The sequence below is a fragment of the Embiotoca jacksoni genome, unplaced genomic scaffold (assembly GCF_022577435.1).
Source record: "Embiotoca jacksoni isolate LCO1_2020_lvr unplaced genomic scaffold, fEmbJac1.0.p SCAF_28, whole genome shotgun sequence".
NCBI classification, from domain to species: domain Eukaryota; kingdom Metazoa; phylum Chordata; class Actinopteri; family Embiotocidae; genus Embiotoca; species Embiotoca jacksoni.
In genome coordinates this window covers 873,021-898,882 of record NW_027185379.1, presented here as the reverse complement: position 1 = coordinate 898,882, position 25,862 = coordinate 873,021, and the positions used below count along the sequence as shown (strand labels likewise).

The 25,862-nt window shown below is 42.1% G+C and overlaps 1 protein-coding gene across 1 annotated transcript; it reads right to left on the bottom strand.

Moving 5' to 3' along the window:
• Window positions 1-1,408: 1,408 nt before the first annotated feature.
• Window positions 1,409-21,958, bottom strand: ccdc9 (coiled-coil domain containing 9). Its single transcript, XM_069161031.1, is given in 17 exon segments — window positions 1,409-4,451; window positions 8,400-8,535; window positions 9,082-9,147; window positions 9,863-10,706; window positions 10,854-10,989; window positions 11,413-11,521; window positions 13,647-13,691; window positions 15,211-15,272; window positions 16,057-16,238; window positions 16,384-16,548; window positions 16,852-16,935; window positions 17,911-18,177; window positions 18,179-18,322; window positions 20,409-20,561; window positions 20,966-21,070; window positions 21,172-21,227; window positions 21,838-21,958. Coding segments are annotated over 16 exon segments (2,604 nt in total). The 5' UTR covers window positions 21,175-21,227; window positions 21,838-21,958; the 3' UTR covers window positions 1,409-4,348.
• Window positions 21,959-25,862: the final 3,904 nt, after the last annotated feature.

Below are 25,862 nucleotides of genomic sequence, written 5' to 3'. Positions count from 1 at the left end.
CCCCCTCCTTTTCGATTCCAGGGCTGTCCCCTCCTCCGGTCCCGCAGGGCAGTTGCTCGAGGGTCCCGCCGCCTCCTCCGGTGCCGTGTCGCTGGGATGCTGGAGCTCCCTGAGCCCTCCAAGTCCTCCGTGCGCACCGGGCAGACTGAACTCAAGGAGGCTTCCCCTGGCATTAGCTGGATGGGACCAGTCAAGCTGGTTGTGGTGAAAGAAGGCGTTTCTGGTATGGCTTTTCAAACTAAAACCAGTCAAGTACGCAATTATATGGAGAAAAAGACGTAAGGAAACCTGTAAATTTAAAGTAGCCTTTTATTTCCCTTTAAGATTTTGTGTTGGTAAGCTATAATTGTATTACGGGCTGATCATTTTTAACAGACTTGGCTCACAGTTCGATATCTTGAAATAGAAATATAACATTGCCCCACTTGCTGCAATCAGCACTAACGTTTGCCTCATTTGGATGAGATGAGTTACAATAATTATCCTGTAAACGACGGAGACGAAGCCATCAGCAAAAAGGGTTTTCACAGTCATTTTAAACATCTGTAACTGTACATCATTTCATGTGAAAGCGAGACTGCGTTAAACAGATGTTCTTCATAATCTTAACTGGATCATTAAGAGGAAAACAAACAAAAAAAGTTTACTCTTATTCTGAAGGAAAACTCACCACATTTCCGGCTCCGCTGCGCGTTTCTCTGCCCGACTTGACGCAGCTTCTGACGAGGAGGAGCTCAAAGTACGCAACACCCAACGATTGGGTCATAGTTTGAGAGAAACGTCCCGCAGCAGAAGATGGGAGAGATGCAGGATGCAGCGCAGCGTTCATCCACAGATGATCACCGCCTCGGATTTCCTCCTCCAGCCCGCCAAATCTGCACAAGGGCCGCTGGCCAGAGCCCACAAAAGAGATCAAAACCATGACAAAATAAAAAGAAGGAAAGCTTTGCCTACACTGATGAGTCACACGGCAGCAGCCACAGAACCGGCTACAAGCGCTGTGCATTAACTGGGAGGATTTCTACCCTCCATTATGTTCTGCTAACAGGAAGATGAATAGAAGGAAGTGCAGGCCATTCTTCTTCCTGTCCTGCAGCCGCCAAGGTCACAACCCGAGACTCAAACACAGCACGGCTCTCTGGTTGCTTCTTCTTCTTCTTCTTCTTCTCGTCTTCCACGGACACACCGCCTCGGTGAGCAGGACAATCAATTCACGCGTCTTCGTGCTGGATGAACAGAGGAGCGGCGAGGTTATCGGCTCACACGCTCCACTGGATGAAATCATCAGCAGTCAGAAACAAATAATGAACAGCATGCGGTCGTTTGTTATTCCAGAAGTCTCCAGAGTAAAACGCTGAAGATGATTTTTCTGTGTTCCTTCGCACGAAAAGAAGTCGTCACACCGAAAGGCGTCAGAAACACATTTATTGGCTAAACGAGAAGAACATAAACAGATAAAGCAAACGGAGCGCTTTACATTTCATTTTGGAAAGCTGTACAAACATCTCTCTCTGATGTGGACAATTTCTATTTCATCAACAGCTTCGATAACATTTTGGATTCATGCTAGTTCTGATAATTTTATGAAAACAAGCTGAACACATCCCCTCCACCACCACCACCACCACCACCCCCCACAAAAAAAACAAACAGGAAGAGGCTGTACAAACTGATGTACACCGAAGTATCTGCAACATTAAATACAATCAATCATCGCAAAAAAACAAAACAAAAAGTCTGAGCGAGGAAACAGCCCTTAGAGAGAGGAATCAGCTCAAGAGGCGGGAAAATGATTTCACATAAACCAGCAGCCTCGCCGCCGAGGCGGCAGAAAAAGAAAGGAAAAAAAAGAAAGGTGAAATTGATTAAAACCGCACTCGAGGTCGTCGTCAGACTTCTTCTCTGACGGAGGAGGAAGTTCATCTCCTCCAGACGGAGCCGATCGCCTTAAACGTCCGGTTTCAGGGAGACCGACGATCAAAACCACCGCGGGCCGTAAAAGCACCGCCAGACCGACGCCGAGCCGCTTCGGGACCGGCTTCGTCCACGAGAAGGAAAAATGAAAGTGAGAACTTAAAAGGGAGACCGAGAGGGGCAACTGGTGGCCGGTGTACCCTACGGGAGGTCGAGCACAGCTTCGCTCCGGGTCGAGTCAACGCCGAACATTCAGCTCATTTTGGTGTCACAACTGAGTGAAGTTGTTGATAAAAGCCCTCAAATAAATGAGTCTCTTGACACTCCTGAAGGTTGTTGTTTTTTTTTCCAGCTTTGAGAGGAGCCATGTCTGACCAGAGGGGGCGACAAATGCTCCCTTTCTGGCTCTGCTGCGCATTAATACCACAAAGCAATGGATGACCACGTCCTGCTTTCCCACCACGATGAAGCACTGGACAAAAAATATAAATCAGAAACAGTTTCTTATACTAGAAAGCAGAACTTGTTTTGTTCAGCGAAGCTAATTGAGGCTAAATCTTTTTTCAGCTTAACAAGTCCTAATTTATGAAATTTGCTATTTAAATTGAAGACACCTGTACAGCATCAGCATGTGGGCGTTACATGATTATAATTAATTAGCCTGAAAGTGGTGACTGTACAGGTGGAGGACCAACGAGTTGTACAGAGAACGGAAATGTGGTTTTAAAAAATCGGCCACGACGCTGGACGGTAAAACATGATGAACCACATCCGGCTGCTGAAAGTGGCTGTCGGGACTCAGCAGGAGGGAAAACAGCGGTTCTGTTCCCGCTTCTCTGACGAGGATTCACACACCTGTCGGCTTCACCAAACCACAGTAACCTAAATCAAGGCTTCCTCATCCTTTCTTATAAAAATGTTGTTGATTTTTCCTTCCAACTCTCATGCATAACTTTTATTCCTCAGATACAAGAACGCAAAAAATGAAATCGAGCGCCTCCGGAGAGCCGCGACACGACCGACATGATTCAGAACGAAGCGCAAACTCAAACACCGACCGAACCGCAGCGCTTCGGTCTGCTGAGGTACGAGAGACGAGTTTCATCCCAAGATTAAAATTAAAAAAAAAAAAAAGAATCAAGTCCTCCAAACGCTCCGTTTCACGTGTGACCGACTCGATTAAGTCCTGAAGTGTTGTTGTTTTTTTACAGCCACAATTTTTTAAAATCTGCATTAACAAAACAAATATATTACAACACTGTACAGCAATATTTTGTTTTTGTTCATTGGGCTGCAGTGGACCCTGATGGAGATCCCAAGATTATGGACCCGTGTTGCCTTCAGGTACTCGGATCAGACAGCAGCCATGCCAGCGCGAGTGGATTAAAGAGTGATCAGAGTAACAGGTCTGCAACGTTTACGTAATGTTTTTTTCATGCATTGCATAAAACATTAATTATCCACAAAATATGTCATTTATTTTGGGGTCCTCGGTTTACTCGGTGTGAACAAAGAGGTCCCATCAGGGTAAAAAGGTTTGGAAACGCGTGCTGAATTCCACCTGAATTTATTGTTAACTCGCTGCAGACATCTGCGCAGGCGAGCAGATGATTTTAATGAAATAACAGGTATGTGACACAAACCAGACTGGATATAAAAGTGTTCGTAGCTTCCGGCTCTGAAAAATTAGGCCGATGTCGAAGTGCCTTAAGCTGCAATACCACCGAGTGCCACTAGAGGTCGGCTCCCAAAAAAAAAGAGCCTCCATAGACTCCCATTCAACTTCTCTCATCAAATTCTCAGTTAATAAAATGTGCAGACAAATTTTCTGCATGTCATTCGCTCAATTCACTCCAGATTAGAAACTTGTGTTTTATGGGGGCGTGTCTGTTTGATTGACAGGTCTGTGGTGCAGTCAAGGTTACAGCTATCGGTGGGCGGGATGTAGTATTTCCGGGTTTCCAGCCAGATCGAGTCAGATACACGGGCTCCAAACCAAAAAGTGAAACCAATCAACCAACGAAGTCCTGATTATTTCCAAAACCAACACAGAAATTAACCACGTATGTTTCTAAAAGTAAGAGAGAATTTTGTTCTCCTTCAGCATGTGACATAAACAAAATCAGATCAGTTCAATCTGTCAGTGCAAAAAAACAAACAAAAAAAAAAGCTTGAGAGCCAGCTATGAGAATAAAACCTTGTGAAGCTTTTCGGTATTCGAATGATGGACATTTAGACTTTTGATGTCTCTGTACTGAACAAAGCGCAGTGAAACACTTGTTGTGGTTCAGACTCGGTGATCCAAAGATGAAAAAAAACAAAAACAGCTCAGAGCTCTAAAAAAGAGGTCGGTCCAGTTCCTCCTCATGATGGTTCAAATCCTTTGTTTTCTGTCTTTTTTTTAATTATTTTTTGAAATGTAGATACGTGATATTCACTCCAGTGATGAGTAGTGTGATTGCTCTTCACCCGACTCCTCCGCCATGCGTCCGTCCTCCATCAGAAGCGAGTCTCGTTTTGTTCCCAGCAGCTTCAGCCTGTTGGTGCAAACACAGGGAGGAAGTGGTGGTGCAGCGGTGGGAGGGTGGGGGTGGGGGGGTGGGAGTTACACACTGGCATTGCACTTTAATGCTTTGATCCGAAGAACCTCAGAGAACCACGTGTGCATATTTTGAGAGCGAGCGGCCCCCCGGGGGAGATTCTTCTCTGGGACATTAGCAGACTCGGCACATTCAGCCACTGTGGAAGAAACCTTCACAGGGCTTCATGATCAATACCCGACGTATACAAACGCATCTGAACGACAAAGCTTTGCTTTTATGTCCTAAATATAACATACTATAGCTGAAATAGGGTTTTAAAGATGTAAGAACAAGGAATAATTTAATCAGTGGGAGTTACAAGATCAATATGAAGCTTCCAGTCATAAAAAAAAAGAAAAAGAAAAAAGAAATTTAAATCCACAATTGCCTCCATTTTTTTCTTAATTGTGTTTTTAACTGATGTTCTTTTGTTTTATATCACCACAAATGCGGAAACCTTCGTGAATTTGGAAAAAAATAAACATCCCCTTTTGGGCTCTGCAGCTCGTGATGAGAATTTTTCAGTGTAGCTCGACATTTTTGATAAATAAGCTGCAGAGAGAATTAACAGGACTCATGTCTGAAACTTAAAATTAAAAAAAGTCTGGAAATTGGAAATGGAGTCTATAACCTCTCTGTCCAAAAGTAATAAACTCCAGCACCTTTAAATCGAACTAATTAACACATTATATTCTGCGAATTAATGTGTAGTCGAAGTATAAAGCAAAACAAAGACAACAACGATGAAGCCTGACATTTTTTTTTGGTAAGGACCGGTAACGTCTTGAAGCTCAGGAGAAATAATCCAGCACATAACGCTCTGTGAAACAACAATTAGTTTTTACACTTCCATTTTAATACCAATTATAAAAAGGCTTTGAGTTGTTGGACAGCTGATTTAAGTTTTTATGTTGATTCATCCAGCTGGTGACGGTAGCTGCGTATTAACCAGACGTGAACGTAACATCCATCTTTTCATTCAACTCTCAGCAAGAAAGAAAACAAGTGTAAATCCCAAAATGACAAAGTTTAGCCGCTATTGTTCGATTTCTTTGTGCCACTTGTATTAAGACACTGGAACCGTGTTAGTGGCGGTTTTTTTGTTTTTTTTAATAGGACTGTTTGCCGGTACCTTTAGTGATTCTGGGGAGCCTCGGAAACATCACACGATTTAATTCAATCAGACTTCAAACGGCCTCCTTTGTATCAGCTCCATCATCTGTAGCAGGCTGCGGCTCATTTCCTCTCAAAAGCCTTTTAAAAGCTTAATTGTGCCTCTAATTTCCCTGGTTTCCTGATCTCCACCCTGACACCAACACACACAATTACATATGCACACACACACAACACACACACACACACACACACACACACACACACAGCCCAACATGAGCTCATCTGTCTTCTGTTGTTTGATCAGAAATGAATCATCAGAAGTGTAAAAAACAATCAGTGCAGCTTTTTACACCAAAGACCAAAAGCCGACCACAACAATCTGTTCTTACAATGAAAACTGTTGTTTGGTCATGTTTCTTAAAAACATTAAGAATTAAAAAGCCTCACAACATGTTTTCGTCTTTTTTTTCCCCGAGTGTTTAAGTAAACAACAGACTCAGTTGGACCAAATCTATTGCATTAAAGGTCACTTCTGATTGTTTTCTCCATCAGTCCATTGTTTAGTCGAATACATTTCCCAGAGCTCCTGTTCACGTCTTCGCACGTTTATTTTTTCCAAAAACCGAAAGATATTCAGTTTAATGTTATTATACGACAAAGTAAACCATTGAGTCCTCAAACACAAAAAAATACGAATTTGCTCGACTTGATAAAGAGTCCAAACAAACACAATCCAACTGTGTTTGTCATCAATAATGTATCTCGACTTGTTTGAATCCTTCTAACAGTCTTTTAATGGCAACCTGGTTTATACTGACAACATAGTCAACTGGTTCTTCTTCATAAATTATATACTATACTGTATTTTAATGCCTTATTTGTTTTTTTAATAAAAGAAAACATTCATTTTAATTCTCTATTTCACTGTTCTATAAAACAATAAAGGATCAATGGCAGTAATTGAAATGATAGGAAACGGTAGTTGAGTTTTCTTTTGGTTTCTGAGACTAACCCCCAACCGAAGATCACTTTTCCATTTTTAATGCCTTTACTCTATAAATTGAACTCCTCTTACACTTATAATTGGGTTTTCACATGACAGCAAACCTTAATTTGTATTAATTTTTTGTATAAACTTTGCCATTAGCCAGTGACGAGCCCCAGTCACAAAGTAAGTGTCTCTGAAGAGAGGTCTAATGACTGCACTTCCTCCAGCCTGTGGTTTATTGTCCGACCTCACTATTAAATCACTGCGTGCAGAAAAAACAAAAGACGGATGGGCTGGTGTAGTTCAACGAGGAGAGCGAAACATTGATTGTGACCACAGTGAGTGATTCGTCTCCCCGTCGGTGGCTCCCACGCTGAAAGTGTGCGCGCTAATGATTCACGACGCCGCGAAGTGCTTCGGATCAAAGTGCTCACACAAGTGCCACTTATCATGTGGCGCGATTTAAACAAGTGCTCGTTTCTGTCTGAATCTACGACTGCATCACGGCCAACGGCGAAGAGGCCGTTTCACGAAGTAACGGTGAACATGACTTTGTACTTCGAAGTTATTCCTGGAGATACAGGAGAGGGGGGTGGGGGGGGGGGACGGACGGACGGACAACAAACAACAACAGAGGCAAACACTTTAAAACAACGTGATCAGTGAAGCCGTGCAAAACAATCATTTGGGAGGTTATGAACTGGGACGGCAGACAGATGATCACATTCATGGCGAGAAGGAACGACCAGAAATCAAATTGAAATTTCACTTTTTTGGCCGATTGACCAAGAACTTTACTCACGCTGACATCAGCAGTATTTCAAAGTACTTTACAATACTGTACATTTGTATTTAACCATTTCTTTTCTTTTCTTTTTTAACATTTTTTTTTAAGTTTTTCGATTTTTCTTTTAATTCTAGTTGAAGGCAAAAAGAGAAAAGTAAGAATTTCCTTGTTCAGTGTAACCGCCTCCATTTTTTTCTTTTTTATGTACATTATAATTCAAATCTCTTCATTTCCTTCACATGCAGTAGTCAACCCAGTACCACAGAATTACAGTACCACTGAATTATTACCCAGTATTACAGATTCAACACCTGCTTAAATGATCTCTTTCTGGGGATGTAAAAATCGGCGTGGTTCCTTAATACGCCATGAATGAACAGCAAAAGCAAAAAGCTCCTATCTGACTTTTAACTCTTCTTTTTCCTCCTTATACAATTCATTTAATCACCAAACTCACATCAACACCAGGAGAACTGAAGGTGTCGTAATGAAAGGTTTGGTAACACAGACAGCATGCCATGCGGTATTTTTAATCACAGCCATAACAAAAAAGAAAACAAAAGCTTTTTCAGGTTGAGGAATATAACAACAGGAGGAGAAGGAGGAGGAGGAACAACGGGGGCAGCATACAGCACAGGGGGAGGAAGTCCAACACAGACCATCACAGGGGGCGGAGTTAATATTTTCAGTCCATCAAAAGGAAAAGCAGGAAGACAGTCAGGAGGAGTTTCAAACAAGGAGTGGGGGTCCTGATTGGCTGAAGGAAGCGGTGGCGTTGCGAAAGACAGATGTCAGATCCCGTCATTATTTATTCAAGAGGTGGGAGAGGGGGGGGGGAACACAAAACAAGCAAGGGGGAGAGAGCCACAACGAGGAAAATGAAAGATGAGGATATCAAAACCAACACATTCACAAAAACAAAGAGAGAGTCGAGGCGTGGGAGGGCGTTAGGAGAGCACGGGGGATTTCTTAAAGTAAGTCACCGTCTCATAGTCAGTGATAAAGACCGCACCTGAGGACGTCCGCTCCTCCTCCTCGGTCTCCGTCTCCGCTGTCGGAGCAGCGTCGGCCTCTTTCCCCCGTCGCTGGCTCAGTGGAGCTCTGCTCGGCCTCCAGGACGGCACGAGAGGGAGGCGCGTCGGGTTTGTCTGTTAAAAAAAAAGAAAAAAGAAACATCCATTACTGTGCATTATAATGTTTAATCTGGATTTCTCCAATTTATTTTAACACCCAGGAACATTTTGGGGTAAACTAAAGCTGTGTTCAGACTCACTTTAGGTCTGCAAAAAAAACCAAAACAAAAAAAAAACCAGCCTTGTAATTTATTCAAACTCATTTCAAAAGTTGAGCTTAACTTAACTTTCAGTGCAGAGCAACACAATGTCGTCCAGCACGGTGTCGTGTTGCTCAGATATGTGGAGGATATTTTTTACTGCTTCTCCTCATGATCGCCACAACGAAAGATAAAATAACTACCGCTGTGATGCAGCGATTTAAAAAAAAGAAAACCCGCAAAACTGAAGACTTTTCCCCCTCAGTCTCAGATGTTGTGTTTGCTTGTATGCCAACTTATTGATCCAAGATACTGATCAATATTATACTTGCTTAACATCAGCCCGTTGGCCTGCCAATGTTCACGCTTTTAGGTTGCAGCCTCGCAGCATCGTCAGCGTGGCCGTTTTATCTTTTATTACCTTGTGATGGAGCAGCAGGTGTTTCCTGTTCCGTCGTCACGGCAACCTCGCCGACCTCAGAGGAGACTGTGACAGAAAAAGAAGAGGGGGCGGGGTCAGACACCTCGGACGGGGCGGGGGTCGCATGGCGGTGAAGCGGGGGCCGATTCTGCTTCTGACACCATGACAGTCTGCTGGCTTTCAGCCTGTTCTGGAGGAGATGAAACATCTACGGTCCAGCAGGGAGGACAAGAGAGGAGGTGAAGAGGAGGGCAGAAAGGACAGGGACGGTAGAGGGGAGGAGATGAGAAGTGGAGGAGGTGAGGAGGCAGGGCGAGGGGAAAAGAAAAAGAAAAAGATCAGACAAGAAAGAAAATCAAAGAGACGGAGACGAGCTCCATTTCAAAGAATATTTCTTTAAAACTTCCTCTTCGAAGGGAGGAGATAAATACAGGACAGACATCTGAAGACAAGAAGAGAGACATCAAAGCGATAGAGAGGACCTCTATCAATAAACTGCGAGTAGCGTGGTGGGTTGTCCTTCTTGTATAAAAGCTCGTACACCTTGTGAGGCAGCTAAATTTGCGAGATCAGGAAATCACAACGGGGTCGGTCAGTAATTATTAGGAAGATGAACTCGTCATCACGTCCAGATCGGGGAAGAGGAATCAGCAGCGTTGGCTCAGCTGTCGGTCAGTAGTTTATTTTATTGGTACAACAGCAGCGATGGAGATATTATTATTATTATTATTACTATTATTATTATCATAACGTCATGTCATGGTTTCAGTAAGTATCCTACCTGTTTGATCCACTTCCTGTGGCTCAGCAGGTTCACTGGACCTGGCAGCTTGGCTCTCATCCTCATCATCCTCCTCTTCCTCTTCTTCTTCATCCTCTTCCTCATCTTCCTCATCATCCTCCTCCTCATCCTCCTCCTCTTCTTCTTCCTCTTCTTCCTCTTCCTCCTCCTCTTCCTGGACCTTCTCCTTTACCTTCTCCTTTTCCTCCTCCTTCTCCTCCTCCTTCTCCTCCTCTTCCTGGACCTTCTCCTTTACCTTCTCCTCCTCCTCCTTTACCTCCTCCTTTACGTCTTCCTTCTCCTCTTCCTTCTCCTCCTCCTCCTTCTCTTCCTTCTCTTCCTTCTCTTCCTTCCCTTCCTTCTCCTCTTCCTCCCCCTTCTCCTCCTGCTCCTCCACCTGGTCCTTCTTCTGAGGCGGGCTGGATTCAACGCTGGGCGGTTTCAGCGGGCTCTCGGCCCCCATGCTGCTCCGGGGCGACAGCATCTCCATCTCCTCCCCCCAGTCCGTGACAGGCTGGTGGCCGTCCAGTGGGGAGAAGGGGCTGAGGGGTTTGCCTCCCTCCGGCGACTCCTGAGCTGCTGCCGGCGGCGGGATGTGGACCTTCGGCCGGGGAGTCCGCTGCTCCTTGGGGCTTCCCGCCGATGTCGGTCGAGAACGAGGTTTGGGAGATGTGGGCGAGTTGTCTTTGCTCTTGGCTGGTTTCTCCTTCCCGGTGTCTTTCTTCTCCTCGCCCTTGGAGTCATGCTCCGAGTCGCTCCCGTCCTCCACTCTGTCGTCCTCTCCATCGCTGGCATCCTCCCATTCGTCCTCATCTTCCTCTCCGTCTGCGTTCTTCTCCTCGACCTGAGGAAAAGATGGAAAGAGGGGAGTTTACAGGGAAAGCAGCTGAACAACGTTGGCTTTCTTAACCACGCAATAACTGGATAACTGTTTGTTTTAGTTTCCCACCTCCTTTATTATTGGTATTACTTCAGATGAAGCCTCCTCTACCTTCTGAGTGGGGGGAGGTTTCGGTTTTTCTTCCGCCTTCTCCTTCTTCTTCTTCGTCTCCTCTTTCTTTGTCTTGTCCTCCTTCTCTTTCTCCTCCTCTTCTTCTTTCTCTCCTTCCCAGCGGTTGTCGTGCATGCTGGTCAAAGACACAGATTCAGAGGTTCAGCGACAAATCACAAACAAACACCTGACAAGAGTGAAAATCACATCAAATAACAATAATAATAATGACCACAATATCAAATCAAGTTGAATAATTGTTTGATCATTTATTAATATATAATTCTCAATATTTGTAAGGTCAGCGTTTTCAGTGAGGATTTGTAGATGAAATGAACAGTAGTTTGAAAGATGACGCCTTAGTGTACCTTATTGTTATAGACTGGAGAATAATTAATAGGGTGAAGGGTTAGTAAAAGAAAAATCCATAAATTAATCTTGAAAATAATAAACAGCGACATGTTTAACAGCAGCTCCGTCTCTCCATCAGCTTTGCCAGCCATCTTTGAATGAAATGAGGAAAAGAAACATCCCATTTGAAGCGGTGCAGTATATTTACCTGTAGCTCTGTTTCTGTCCTCGGCCCCTCCCTCGGCTCCGGTCCCCTCGTGGTCCCTGGGACAGGAAGTCGCCAAATGTCGGTACTTTAGGAGGCCGCTTACCGTCATCTGGAGGAGACATTGATAGCGAGTTGAAATCAAGTACTTTTTGTTTTGTGATACTTGATGTAATCTGTATACTTTTTTTTATTCTATCTAATGTTTTGTGTTTTTTACCTGAAAAACAGTTCGATTGAGTAATTAATAGCCACAATGAACACTAAGTTGTCAAATTGTCCGAGCGGTAAGTTACAGTTTAATGGCATCTAAATACAGACAAATTTAAGATAAGTTAGATTCCACTTTAATTCTACTCGGGCTAACTGTGTTAAAACTTTGTTTTGACTGATGGATCCGAGAGGGAGGGAAGAACAACCTGATGCCTCGTGTGTCTTCATCATAATGTGAAACGGGAAAAAGGAATAAGGAGAGTTATAGACGGGTTTCCAAAACACTGTCGCACTAATACATATTTTAAAAGCCCCCTTTTTAGTACAACCACGACACTTACCCCTTCAAGTGGAAGCCAGCAGTTATAGAGGCGTTGCTGTTTATTTCCACCCAATTCATATCAGTGAGGGGAAGGCTAAACAGCTGAAATACCTCACTGTATAAAGCAAAACAGCTCAACAGCTCCACAAAGTGCAGCCTTCAAAGTTTCAGCCAAAACAGACAAAGATTATGAGGATATGATTTACTGCAGCACCATTATTGGACTGCAGTGATTTAGTTAAATAACATAACAATCCCTTCAAAAGTAATAATTCCAGTCACAACCAGCGAGTTATAAAAGGGAAAGCCCACTCGATCACTCCCCTGATTTCATCATGGAGGATTATTAATGAAAAAGGGAAACAAATTAAAATATTGGAAGATGAAAAAGATACAGAAAATTTACAAGAGGTAGAAGGTGACGAATATAAAGCAAACAAAGGTAGAGAAATGAAGTAAATGAACAGCTGATGGAGGACTAAAGAAAAGCAGAGGAGAAAGAAAAGAAGAAAAGCAAGGAAGGAGGGAAGGAGGAAGGGAGGGAGAAGGTCAGAGACTGAAAGCTCCAACAGGGGAGAGGACGTGAAGGGGGAGGAGGAGGATAAGAGCTTTAATGGAGACAGAGGAGGGGAGGATGTGATAAAAAAAAAAAAAAAAAAAAAAAAAAAAAAAAAAAAAAAAAAAAAAAAGGTCAGACAGAGAAAGATGCAAGTACAAAAGAAATGAGGGGATCAGTGAGGAGAAAAGAAAAAAAAAAACCCAGAGGATGAAGATGACGAGATTGAACGGAGCCCGGGGCTGAGGAAGAGGAAGAGGACACTCAAGTCATTCCAGAAATTAGAAATGGTGGAGAAAAAAGAAACACACACACATACAGCCAAAGCCAGTGCAGGCTTTAATGCGGGGCAGGTGCAATGCCATAACCTGTGATATACACACCCCAGTTCATATACACACACACACATATATATATATACATGGAAGTGATGTGGAAGAAACAGTAGTTAGAAATAATTCTCAGCTTTTGCTTGAACCTTCTCACGGTAACAACACTGACCGTTGAAAAAGGCAAATATCAGCCGTGAGAAGGAAGCACAAACACAAGGAACTATTTACTGACACTGTTTGACATCCTGAGGTCGTTTTGTGTGTGTGTGTGTGTGTGTGTGTGTGTGTAGTCAGAAGCTTTTGAAGTGTTGCCAGCCACAGGGAAAGATGAGAAAATCATTACAGATGCTCACCCAATTCCAAGGCGACACCCTGAGGACCGCGGTCGAGGTTAAACCTTCACTTTCACAAATCAAAAGCGAGGCACAAAATCCAGATTTAATTCAATTTAAAAGTCCAATACGTAACAAAATGGGAACATTATCGGGCAGAATAGGTAAATAGAAAAACAGCACAAGATTGAATCGTTGCATAATTGTTGTTAAATGTGCATATGGTTAGGTCCTAATTTGAGACAGGATGTACTTTTCTTACTTTCAAAACCTGAAGTGAAAACTACAATTAAATAATATCAGAACAGTTGATGTAATTAAAACAAACCAAAAAACATCAGGGGCTGCGTTGTCATAAAGGTGAGTCATTTCATGGGGGGGGGGGGGGGTTTGGTTTTGGATGCAGCCGTTGTGCGTCAGACAGACAGACAGACAGAGCAACACACAAACACGGTGATTTCAGTCCCATGCTGTGGTCTAACCTGAGGCCCTGCCCCGAGGCTCTGTACGAGAGTTACGCCCCCGCGCTGCAGAGAGGACACACAAACACATTACACAAGCAACCTACACACACACACACACACACACACACACACACACACACACACACACACACACACACACACCTTCTCCATTCGAGCCTGGGCATTAAAAGATATTGCAAACAATATTTATCGGTATTACTAAGCCAGAAGTAATCATCAAAGGCAAATGCATGTAAGACGCTGAAATATGAGGGATGTAATGTAGAGAAAAGGCCGTCAAAAAATGTCCAATCACTTCTTGTCTGATGAGGTAAAGTCTACCTACATTTCAAAAAATAAACATGCACCGACCTTAAAACTGCATTAAAAAAATATAAATGCACACAAAACATCACATTTAAATGTACAAATGTGAGTTTAAATGGAAAAATTTCTGCACTTGATTAAAAAAAAAAAAAAAGTCATAACTGATTTAATTATCATATAATTGTATCCCAGGATGGATGCTAAATTACATCCAGGAGTGTGACTGATTGATACTACAGCAAAAGTTACCAAAAAATATCTTCTTTAGATTTCAGTAAGTCCAGACTGACATAAAGTGACTGATAAAAGCATCCAGCTGTGCACATCTGCATCACAACACCAGGCAACCAGAATAAAGAAGAGCAGCATTAAAGATGCAAAGCCACTCAAACAGAGTTGGATTTGCTTTGCTGCACCGTGTCAGATGTGACGTTGGTCCTGGGATTACAGTCCCACACTAAATTTTTTATCATTTGGATGACTGGCTAAAAATGATCAACACGCAGGAACAAAATCAAGTCGTGAAGCTCTGCTGCTGACACAGTTGGATCCCCTCAGAGCCTCAACGTGAAGCCTTTTGGGGTTAAATGTGAATTTATATAGAAAGACAAAGGGACTAAAACTAATTTTAATCTTGTGCTGATCTCGTTTTCTTTTAAAAGACTCCGTCTAATAAAAATCACGTTTTTCCCCAAAGAAATCTGCCTCAAATCACCTTCATATGCGGTTTGGAAATTCTTTATGTCAGCTACTTCTGAGCTCAATGTCATTACCATAGCAACCAGAGTGGATAATAAACGACGACTGCAACTCAAAACACACAGATCAGGTCTGATAACTTCAGGTCAAATTCTGATTGAATATGAAAAAAAAAAAAAAAGAGGAAGATTTATACCGACAGTCTGAACGAAGCCAAAGTGTTGATTTTTAAAACATAACTTGACTCGAGTGCCTGCAAGCAGCTTAAGGCTGAAGTTCATTTGGACTCCGGGGAAATAAAGAGAGCATTTACATGAAGAGCTTAATTAACGGGAGGAAGGAAGACGGATGATCAACGTTTTGTGTTCGTGATGCGTGTTGTGACAAAATGCTGGAGCGACATCATGTCAGACGGGTGGAGGAGACATGGGGATGGAGGTGGATCGCGGGTCAGTCGCTGCGCTCGTGCTGCCAGCTGTTGTGTAACCACAGCAACAGCACGTTTGTTGTGTGTGTGTGTGTGTGTGTGTGTGTGTGTGTGTGTGTGTGTACTTGCCTCTCCCCTTGCCCGGCTCAGATGTGATGCCCTCAGCAGCCACATATGGGTCCTCCTTGAACCTGTGAAAAAAAGCCGCAGGGGTGTTTAGTTAAGACAGTTAGTCAGACAGACAGATAGACACGCGCACGCACACACACACACACACACACACACACACACACACACACACACACACACACACACACACACCAAATATCAGTGTGTCGTCTTCAGTCATAATCTTGATCCCACCCGACAGCCACCGAAACACTTTCTATCATGATATTATCTTCACGCTAGTAGATAGTTACGTCACAAAGGGTTATTTTTTTTTTTTTTTTAATTTACACTTTACTGTGTTGTTTTTAATTTTGAATAAATAAAACTGTCATTTTCCATCAATCTGCACTATTTCAGACGTGTAATTCAGTACTTGTAGACGTGTCTTCCCGGTAAGCCTCGACAGGCTTTACACATCTGAATTTGGGTTAGTTTATAGTTTTTAGTCCTCCTGACAGACGCATCAGTGAACTGCCATCTTCACCTTGATGAACAGTAACCGGTGTTCACCTGACACAAAGCTACCTGCTTTTTTTCTGATCATACCGGATAATCGTTATCCTTAAGCTCTCAAAGTTCTTTCAGAGATCTACAGAAAGTTCCCTGGACTTCATGGCTTTTATTCTGAAATGAAGTGTGACTTGTGGGATCTTAAATATTAAAAGGTATGTGTCTAAATTCAATTATTTAAATATGCCACATTTTGGATTTTTTTTTTTTTCAAACGGTTCCTTAGCAAGAGTAATGTTTCATTTGAAAAGAAACCCTCCTCCTCCTCCTCCTCCTCCTCCTCCTCCTCCTCACATATTCTCCGTCTTCTGTGCGTCCCATTCTCGTCTCCACTGGCCGGTGGCGTTACGATGGCGCGCTAATCTCTCCTCATCGATCTGCTCGCGCTCTTTCTTCCAGCGCAGGTACTCCGCTCTCTCCCGGCCGGTCATCGACATGGTCATGTCCATGGAGCCTTTCGGACCGGGCCTTCGACTCTACGGAGACAGAAAGGAGGTCACAACGTGCAAGATGTGATGACAGGAATGAATAATGCTACAGCAAAAAAAAAACAATACCCAAGAATGGATTGGTTTCTAAAAAAGAACAGAATAATTGAAGTTAAGAAATGACATTACTCACAGTCCACTCTTTCTCTAGTTCGGCTCCCGTCTTCACGTTGTCAAAGTCCAGCCCTCCCCAGTTTCGTACATGCCTCCGACTGCCCTCCTTGCGGTCTATGTCCGGCGCCGGGCCTGAACGTCTCGGGTCGTCGAGGAAGTTACGAATCGGCTTATCTCCATCCAGCTAAGGAGAGAAATCGTGAATGACACTCTTCACATTGGACCAGTTTCCTCTGTGTTCATTTATACTGCTAGTATAAAGGCTTCAAAAAAAGTTTAAAAAAAAGAAAAGAAAATACCATCATACCATTTCCACTTTGGGGGGGGGGGGGGGGACAAAAGGGCAAAACATAAGCAATGCTAATTTTAGTTGAAAAGAAAGCGAGCCAACTGAACAATAAGCATCTTTGCGGTCTGTGTGGGTTCAGATAATCAGATGAGGAATCAAACGCATGACATATAAAAAGCCCAAAATAGCGACTCCTACCCGCTGTCCTCTCTCGTACTCCGCTATTCTCTCCATTTCTTCATTCATCTTCTCGATGTTCTGTCGCCTCTTCTCCTCCCATTCCTGGTCCAAAAAATAAATAAATCATTATTAGTGAGGGATCAGTGTTGTTACAAATACAGGATATTAACATTCAGATTTACCAACGCTGAAACGTTCACAGCAGAGAACAAACATGGATTCTGTTTACGAAGTAATTAACCGTTAATTAACAACCTCCACCGTTGTTTTAATAGTGCAGACAAAGTTGAGCTTTGTGAAACTGTTTTTCTGGAAGACCCGGTGTTATTTTAAGATCTCTGCAGCCGTACTTCTGCTGTGCTGCCTGACCGCAACCATATAAATGAATAAAAGGTTTCTGGTCTGAATGCAGTCACAGTCATAATCCAGCTCGCCCATCCTCTCTCTCTCTCTCTCTCTCTGCGGTGCACTGATAAAACTGGAGTTTAATTTTTTATTTTTTTTGTGTGTGAATATAAAATGAATTTTAAGTCAGAGCATTACATGCACTTTAAAAGTCACAGTTGGGGAGATGATTTCCTAATTGTCATGTAAACAAGAAACTGGGAGTATCCTGATTTTTTTAAAGTACATTTCTCCTGGAAAACAAAGATTTCTTTGCCGTGAATTCAGACCCGTAATTGGCTTTTCTTTTTTCTTTTTTTTTCACATGAGGAAGGAGACAGGGGACATTGACTGAAAGGAGAGATCACTTCACTGAACAATGTACCCGGTAATGAGGATCGCGTCTTTTAAAGCCGGGCTGAAACGGAAACGAGCAAAGTATCGTCGAAAAGTTTGACTCCCGTTTCGACCGAGTACTGAACAGTACTGGATCTGAACAAAGCCAATGGAAGAGAAAAAACCCTGATGAGTGACCGGCTATTTGTCCACGCAGCTTTACCTTAACTCGGTTCTTACCGTGCACACGATAACCTGCTTAATTGGCTTACTGAAGTGCATGTGAGCAAACGTAATGTGACTTCCCATCAAAAAAACAAACAAAAGAACAACATACAGTCGCTCATCTGCACTCACCTTGGATTTCCTGTCCATGCCACCTGGTGTTACGTCTCCTCCTCCTCCTCCTCCCCCTCCGCCTCCACCTCCCCCGCTGCCGCCGCCTCCTCCTCCGCCACCTCCTCCTCCTCTTCCTCCACCATCGCCTCCTCCTCTTCCTCTCCTCCCTCCTCTGCGTCCTGGACCTCCTGAATCACCAGCCTCTCCATCTCTGGGTGTTCTGGGTTCCCACTCTCTCCTCTCTTGGCGACCCCCCCCCACCCCCACCTCCTCCTCCTCCACCTCCTCTCTGACCTCCCCGACCCATTCGTCCAGACCCAGACCTCCTGGGGGGGCTGCGGCCGTCGCTCTGCCCTCTGTGGTCGTCGCTCTCCTCCGACGTCTTCCAGCGAGGCGTTGCAGATTTCCACTCGTTCACGACTCTCTTCTCCTGCAACGTGGACAGTTCCTTTATTTTAAAGTACTATATTCTAATATAGGATTATCAACTCTCAATAAAAGTTTCAGCATAAATTTTTTTATTTTTTATTGTTAGTTTGGAAGATGATTTATTTAATGTAGAAGTTTTACTACAAAATCTCAATCTGTCCACTCTAATAATAAACCAAAGAGCCAGTCGCTACTCTGCAGTGAAGTTTGTTTTGGGTCTCATTAACCTAACAGGCTGTGAAGCAGTGATTTGATGGATATGTATTATAGTAAATTGCTAGTAACACACACACACACACACACACCAGAATCACAGCTTCTGGGGAGCTTTGTGTGTGTGTGTGTGTAGCCTATTCAAATGGAGGGTTTATGGATGTGCACTACTACTCTAGAAATTATATTTGGCTGCTAACAAAGTGGTAAAAAAAAAAGTCCCAAGTTCTGAACATCTAGCAGCCAGTGAGAAAAACTATCTTCCCTCCTTCTTCTTTCTGAATTTAAATCATGTACTTTTAATTCAGATTCTAACTCCGCAATCTGCTGCCAGAAAAAGTACAAAAAACTAATCTGGGCTATGGATTATGCAAAACTGCAACACGATGAATTCAGAGCGAGGGGATGAGGCCTGATGAACACGAAAGGGAGCGAGCAAGACACCAAAGTTTTTAACTTTGTGCCGCAGCGGTTACTTAAAGTGACTATATTTAATTTTATTTATTTAAAAAAAAAAAACATGTTAAAACCTGGCTGGTAAACAAACAGCAGCATTCAGCAGCTAATGAGACAGATGTTTCTCTCAATGGTTGAATACAACTCGACGTGAATGAGAAAGCTGCTCTGTCAAAAGTTCACCATAGAAAATGATGGCATGTCAAAGATGTGCTGTTTTTTTTTATATTACTGGTGAATAGTGCTTCAAATGTAATGTTCTGGACACGTGTTGTTCCACACTGATATTAAAAACCTGCAATGTTCTGAAAGTTAAATATGATTTTATCTAACAGAATAGAATACAAATTAAATACATACATGCTGATGTTTTTGTTTTTTTCCTTTTCCACCGTCTGTATAGGTTTTTTTACTTTAATATAATTTATCAATGTGCAAAGAGGCATCACATCAACACGCTGCAGCTCAACTGCTTTCCTGCAGTTTAAAAGGAGATTTTAAAAGCAAAAAAAAAGACAAATGCAGCCGACATGATCCGTTTGTCCGGCCTGTGTTCATGTAATGTAACTCTGTTTGAAAACCTCGTAGAGGAGAATAACAGACGTACCAAATGGAAGAGGACTGAATCTTGACCACAACAAAGTGGATAAACAGATTACAGAGATGGTTCTTCAGGACCATTTGATATGTCGACTTGAGCTCATTCTCCACCAGCATCTGCTGTTATGACATTATGATGGATTAGCAGGTGCAACATGTACGATCATCTCAGCTCTGTTTTCAAACAAATTGCCAGATCCAATGTTTACCAAATCAAATCTTTACACAGCAGAAGCAGAGCTGCACGGATGGCTAACCACGCTCAACGGAAAACAGATAAAAACTCTCATCTGGAAACTTTTGGGTTTTTAGTCCGTGTTGTACTTTTAGGCCGGCAGCTTGACGGTTTCCTACAGTTAGTTCTGCTTATAATATGTTTTAATATGTTTTAATGAGCCATTGGGAGCAAATTATTCACCAGGATTGGATTTACAGCATTTCAGCGTCAATTGGACAGAGTACTCCGATTTGAAAGTATATAATACACAAGTTCCAGAAAATGTACTCCATCAAAAATATACATGACAAAGTACAGAAACTGTAATAGAATATTTGATCGAGAATCTCTCACTACAAATGCAGCTGGCTTTGTGTCAGATGAATCAACAACTGGTAGTCCTGTCGAAAGTCCTGTGATGTCATTTTCTAAACAAATCTCGATGTTCAAGCTGCTCCTTTATTTGCTTACACCCACTCAACATGTAAATATTTAGTGAAAGCACCAATAATCATTCCCATGTCATCGCTGCAATGTCAAAATTGAGGTATTAGTTAAAAGAAATATCCTCATATTTGATCAAAGACCCATCACGTCTTACCGGTGTCGGTTTAGAAAGGTCAACTGTGACGGTAAAGTTTTCTTTCTCCGTCTTCCGCCTGTCCGTCTCTGGCTCGTGGGGGGGGCGGGGCTTACGAGGTGTCGTCACGGCAATTCCCTCCTGCTCCGCTTTCTTCTTGTCTTCCTCGATTTCCTGTTGAGGTCGTGCGACATAATGAGCGAGATCAGGACAGTGACCGAAACCTAAACTCCAAAACATCAGCACAACATACATCACTGATGGTTACCGTGGATACCTCGGGTTATCAGTTCACGTAAGAGTTTCAATATGATACCAGTTCACTCGGTTTCCCTTATCTGAAATCTGTTTACATGTGTGAATCTTTTTTATTTTTAAGGAACATGAAGCCAGGAATCTCTGTGGCGCTAAACACAGATTTGAAGGCGTGAATAAAAGTTTCTGAAAACAGAAAACAACTGTTAAAACACTGGAAAATGTATTTTACTGTAGATTTGGTTAATAAATCAGCGATAATCTTCTCGGCGATGGAAGTGGATTTTTTTTTTTTTTAAAGCATCCTGCAAAGATCTCCATACCTGGTACCTCTTGACCAGAGCTTCATTCTTCTTCCTCAAAGCTTCGATTCGTTTGTCCAACTCTGCATCCTTCTCCTCCTTGGTCTTGAGATCAAGTGCGGTGGACTGATAATAATAATAAGAAGAATAAAAAAAATTAAAAAAAAACAATAATAAACACTTATTCTCTAAAGGCTCCACTATTACATTCGCTCTCAGTTACGTACCATAGCTGCCTCTGACTCGTCTTCACACGCAGGTGGCCGACTGCTTGTTCTTCCCCCTGTGACAAGGAAGATGAAGATGAAGAGGAAGATGAAGAGGAAGATGAAGAGGAAGAGGATGGTTGCTGCAGCGAGTCCGGGGATTGGACAGGTTTTTTTTTGATTATTATAAAAATGTAAAAGTCAAAATGCTACTTCACTTCAAAGTTATACTTTCACTTTAATCCTTTTAGGAGTTGTTCCGTCTCCAACTGTGCAATCTTGTTGATGTGTTGTGTTTTCTTTGTGGTTATTATTTAAACATTTGGTCTCTTGTGTGTGTGTGTGTGTGTGTGTGTGTGTGTGTGTGTGTGTGTGTGTGTGTGTAAATCCTTCATGTGTTTCCAAAGCTTGTGTTAAGCGTCTTAGAGGATGCCCAAACGTTACCCGAGCCACAGCAGCGACAACAACACAACAACAACAACAACAACAACAACAACACAGACTAGTACGGCCTACGGGACCACATTAAACGTGACACACACTATGACTCCGGTGTGCTGTAATGTCCGACCTGATGCAGAGACCCGACCATTACACGGTGGGAGCAAAACCACAACACGGACAGCCGGCAGGGAAACAGCGGAGTGAACGTTCATGGGTTTAAGTCACACTTTGTTTTATTTTTACCTTTATCGGGTGGAGTTGTAACGCCAAGTGGTTTGAAGTCGTTTCTTTTTGCCAATTCCTGCTCCTCAATGAGTCCTCATTATTCGGCTTCCTGCTAGCCGCTTGCTAACTTCCTGCCAAATAAAGAGCCCCATCTTCTCGGCGCTTTTTAAAGAGACAGCGCCCTTCCTGAACCGGCGGGTAAAAAAAAATAAAAAATGTGGCTTCGTGTTTTACCGCCGCTTCACCAATACGGACAGAAAAAAAACAAAGGGGGGCTCTTTAAATAAAATTTGGAAACAAGGACTTAAGATATCTTAACCGAAACCGAAAAGTTTTGGAGCGGATGTAATTCACAAGCTGTCCACTAGAGGACACCAGCGGCCAGCTGACCAAACTTGACCTGATACTTCACCGGTAATGAGGCCACGAGCTGCCGCCCAAACTCTTAAAGGAAAACACACACAAATGTAGGCTATATATATATATATATATATATATATATATATAGACATATACAGTATAGACATATATAAAACACAAATGAAACATAGCACTGAAATTCTATACCAACAAAGATTCATGCACTTACATACAGAGATGTAAAATAATTGAAAGAATATTGTGCATTTTTTTCCCGCTGAGATTTATAAAGTATGTTCCTATTTCATGCACAATACAGTCAAGTACTTGTACCTCATTTAAGCATTTACGTTTTATATTATTTTACCCGTAGCCTACATCTACTGCACTTTAAATGAAAACATAGTACTGTAAAGTATAATTACTTTTTACAAGAATAGTAATGTGGTTCACCTGCAATGGTAAAATGCTTTTGTAATATTAGACATAATATACCGTGTATAATAAGAAACTGTAAAAAGGAACATTTTGCAGAAAAACTTTTTACTTAAAAAACCTTTTTTTCTGTCACTACAGCTGATATGTTTTGTTTATTTAGTTCATTTGTAGGAACCTAGTCAATAGGTCATTTCACAAGACAATAAGACATTATTCCATATTTTTGACATAGATACAGACATTGTTTACTGGGACACTTTACTGGGAACACTGTGCTTTTCCTACTGTGGCAAAGTAAAGATATTTTGCTGTGAAAAAAAAGGGAAACTGACTTAATTTACATCATATGCAACCATTTGATGTGTTGCAACGAGAAAAAAGAACAGGACACATGAACTCATACACAACAGTACAGCCCATTTACCACATCAGCAAGACAATACAGTACAATACACACATTAAAAACCGTGGTTAAATAATTAGCAACGTTACAATAAGATGCTTTTTATTTTTACAGGTAATGCTCAGATAGCATGGACCACATTGTTCAACATTATGCCATATATCCACTGCAATAACAAATATATTTTGAATTCCAGGATTTACACTTTAATTATGTATTTTAAAAAAATCCAAATGGTTGACAATAATGAAAATATTCAGGTACTGTGAGCAAACATAATTCAGTGATCTCCAATCAGTAAGACTTGATTCATGCTTCTCCAGGGGATCGCTGGCGTATTTACAGGCTGTTTTCAGATTATTTTTTAGTAAAAGTTATTTAATGTAGGTGAGAAAATATTTATTATTATTTTTTTATAATATATCAAACAGCATCAGTAAATAGCACCTCTTTTTTTGACACTTTTACTCGTGCTGTCTCACTCACACAGAGATGCCAGACTATCCCGTGGCCCAGTTTCTGGAGGTCCCAGTTAAAAACAAGCAGCTTCCCTGTTGTTGGGCAGAACTCTGAGTAATGACCACGCAGGACTTGACAATCCCTTGATAAGATCTTGCAACCAGATCCGGTGCATCTGTGCCGTCATATCACCAGAAGACCTGCAGAGGAGACCTGCTGTCTCGGAGAGAACCAGCCTATAATAATGACACAATAAAACTGTACACAAAACAACTTCACACCACTTTACGTGAACTAAATGTGCCTTAACAACAAATCACCATGTAGACCTGACATACAATGAAGCGTGCCATGACGTTATCTGACACCTGACCTGAAGTGACATGACGTGGTCTTTTTTCACAGAGGAGATCTCTAACATTTCACAGCAGGAAAAGCGCAGATGTAAATAATAAAATGAGTAATCTCTGAACTCCACGTAGCTCCTTTAGTTTCAGGGTGCTCGTGTTTTGAACGCTGGTTCACCGTAACGCTGTGAGGATTTACTGGGGCACTTGAATATTATGGAGACATTATTAATGCTATTTATGTACAGTAACTGAACATGACATAACATAATAGTACATAAAGTGGTATGATGGGAAAAGCTTCACGTTTTAAACTAAACACATGTGACATGATACTAAAATAACAGTATGTGATGTAACCTGAGGGGAGTAGACCTCATGACACAGCACGGCTTCATGGTATATTTTGCAACACATATTGCGGCGTCATGTGGGTGACATTACATGGTGTAAAGTGATGTAACATGAGGTCAAATAAAATAACATCATATGAAATGATGTGACTTAACGTATCAAGAAATGATGTAAAGTTAAATAACAGAAATAGGAAGTGAAACAACAATCGATGATTGTAAAAAGAAGACTGTGTGTGACAAGTTGTCATTTTGCCATGAGTCTGTGTGATTACTACAAAATGCATAACATACTTTTGAACTTGAAAACATCCAATCGATGCTTTTTTTTTTTTTTTTTAATTTTTATAACATAAAACAAGATGCCACATATTCAGCCACCTAAAGTCACTCAACTACTTCAAGCTAAAGGACAAAATACGATACAAGTTTATGAATATTCGCCATCAAAACATCAATTCTTATGACAGTCACAACACTTTTACACAAACAAGAACAGTGATCCACACGAGCAATACCTACATGGAGAATATATTAGCACAGTTACCAATATATTATAGAAATGTTCCTGTATATTGTAACATTTAGTACTAGTAAACCTGTTCACACATTCTTTATAGGCTTATTTCAATGGTGTCTCAGTTAATAGACAAACTGATTTAATGCTCATAACTGATTTAAAACTCTTTACTAAAGCTTTAATGTTGCTGAGCTCTTGATTCATCACTTGTGATTAATTATGTCACCATGTGATACAGGTCAGCAGCAATCCATGTAAGATGGGTTAATCACAGTGTAATTATCCTGGAGGTCCACATGCCGGTTTGAGAGGGCAGCCCGGTGCAGGGATGTGGATCCCCTTTCACTTTGTCCTGAGATGGAGGGAGGGAGGGATGGAGGGGGAGTGTGTGTGTGTGGGGGGGGGGGGGGGGGGGGGGGCTCAGAGATGAGCTCATTGTTGTGAGAGCCAAAACAGCAGCCTCCCCAGGGATGACATGAGAACCCTGGAGGCTCTGATCACGGACAGAGGAAAGTGACGATGGTTTCTCCTTGTTGATATAAACAGCCAGCTCTCCAGGGTTTTCACCTTGTCAGTGACGGCATGGAGCGTCTCTGACACAGGTCACAGCTGCCGTTTATATATTTTATTCAAGGGGGGACGTCACTACGTTTTTATCTGAGAAATTTGGAAAATTTCCAAAGAAAACCAAAATAATCTATCCGTCAGTTGACTCTGGCTATCGTGTTATGTCTGTTGTGCTGATAATGACGTACAGTACGTATGAATGTGCTCCAGTTATTGTAGTTACTTCATTTATTGTGAAAATTGACACATAACAACAACTAAGCTCCTGCGGTAAATCACCCATATTCTAAATCCTTAAACCTTTCCAGGTTTTTTATGAAATTATGACAGATTTTTTTTTTGTGGTTTGTTCTAAAGTCTTTTGGACATCTTCCCATCCTGCCCCGCTTCGGAGGAGAAATAAGGCCTTGTGAATAGAAACGATGCACATTCCACGCTGTATTGACTTTACTTATCATAACAGGGATTTGGTTGGCTGACACACACACTAACACTCACACTCACACTCACACTCACACACTAACACTCACACACTAACACTCACACACACACACAGAATAGGTCCATCTGTCCTGCTCCGTTTGAGGTGAAGTGAA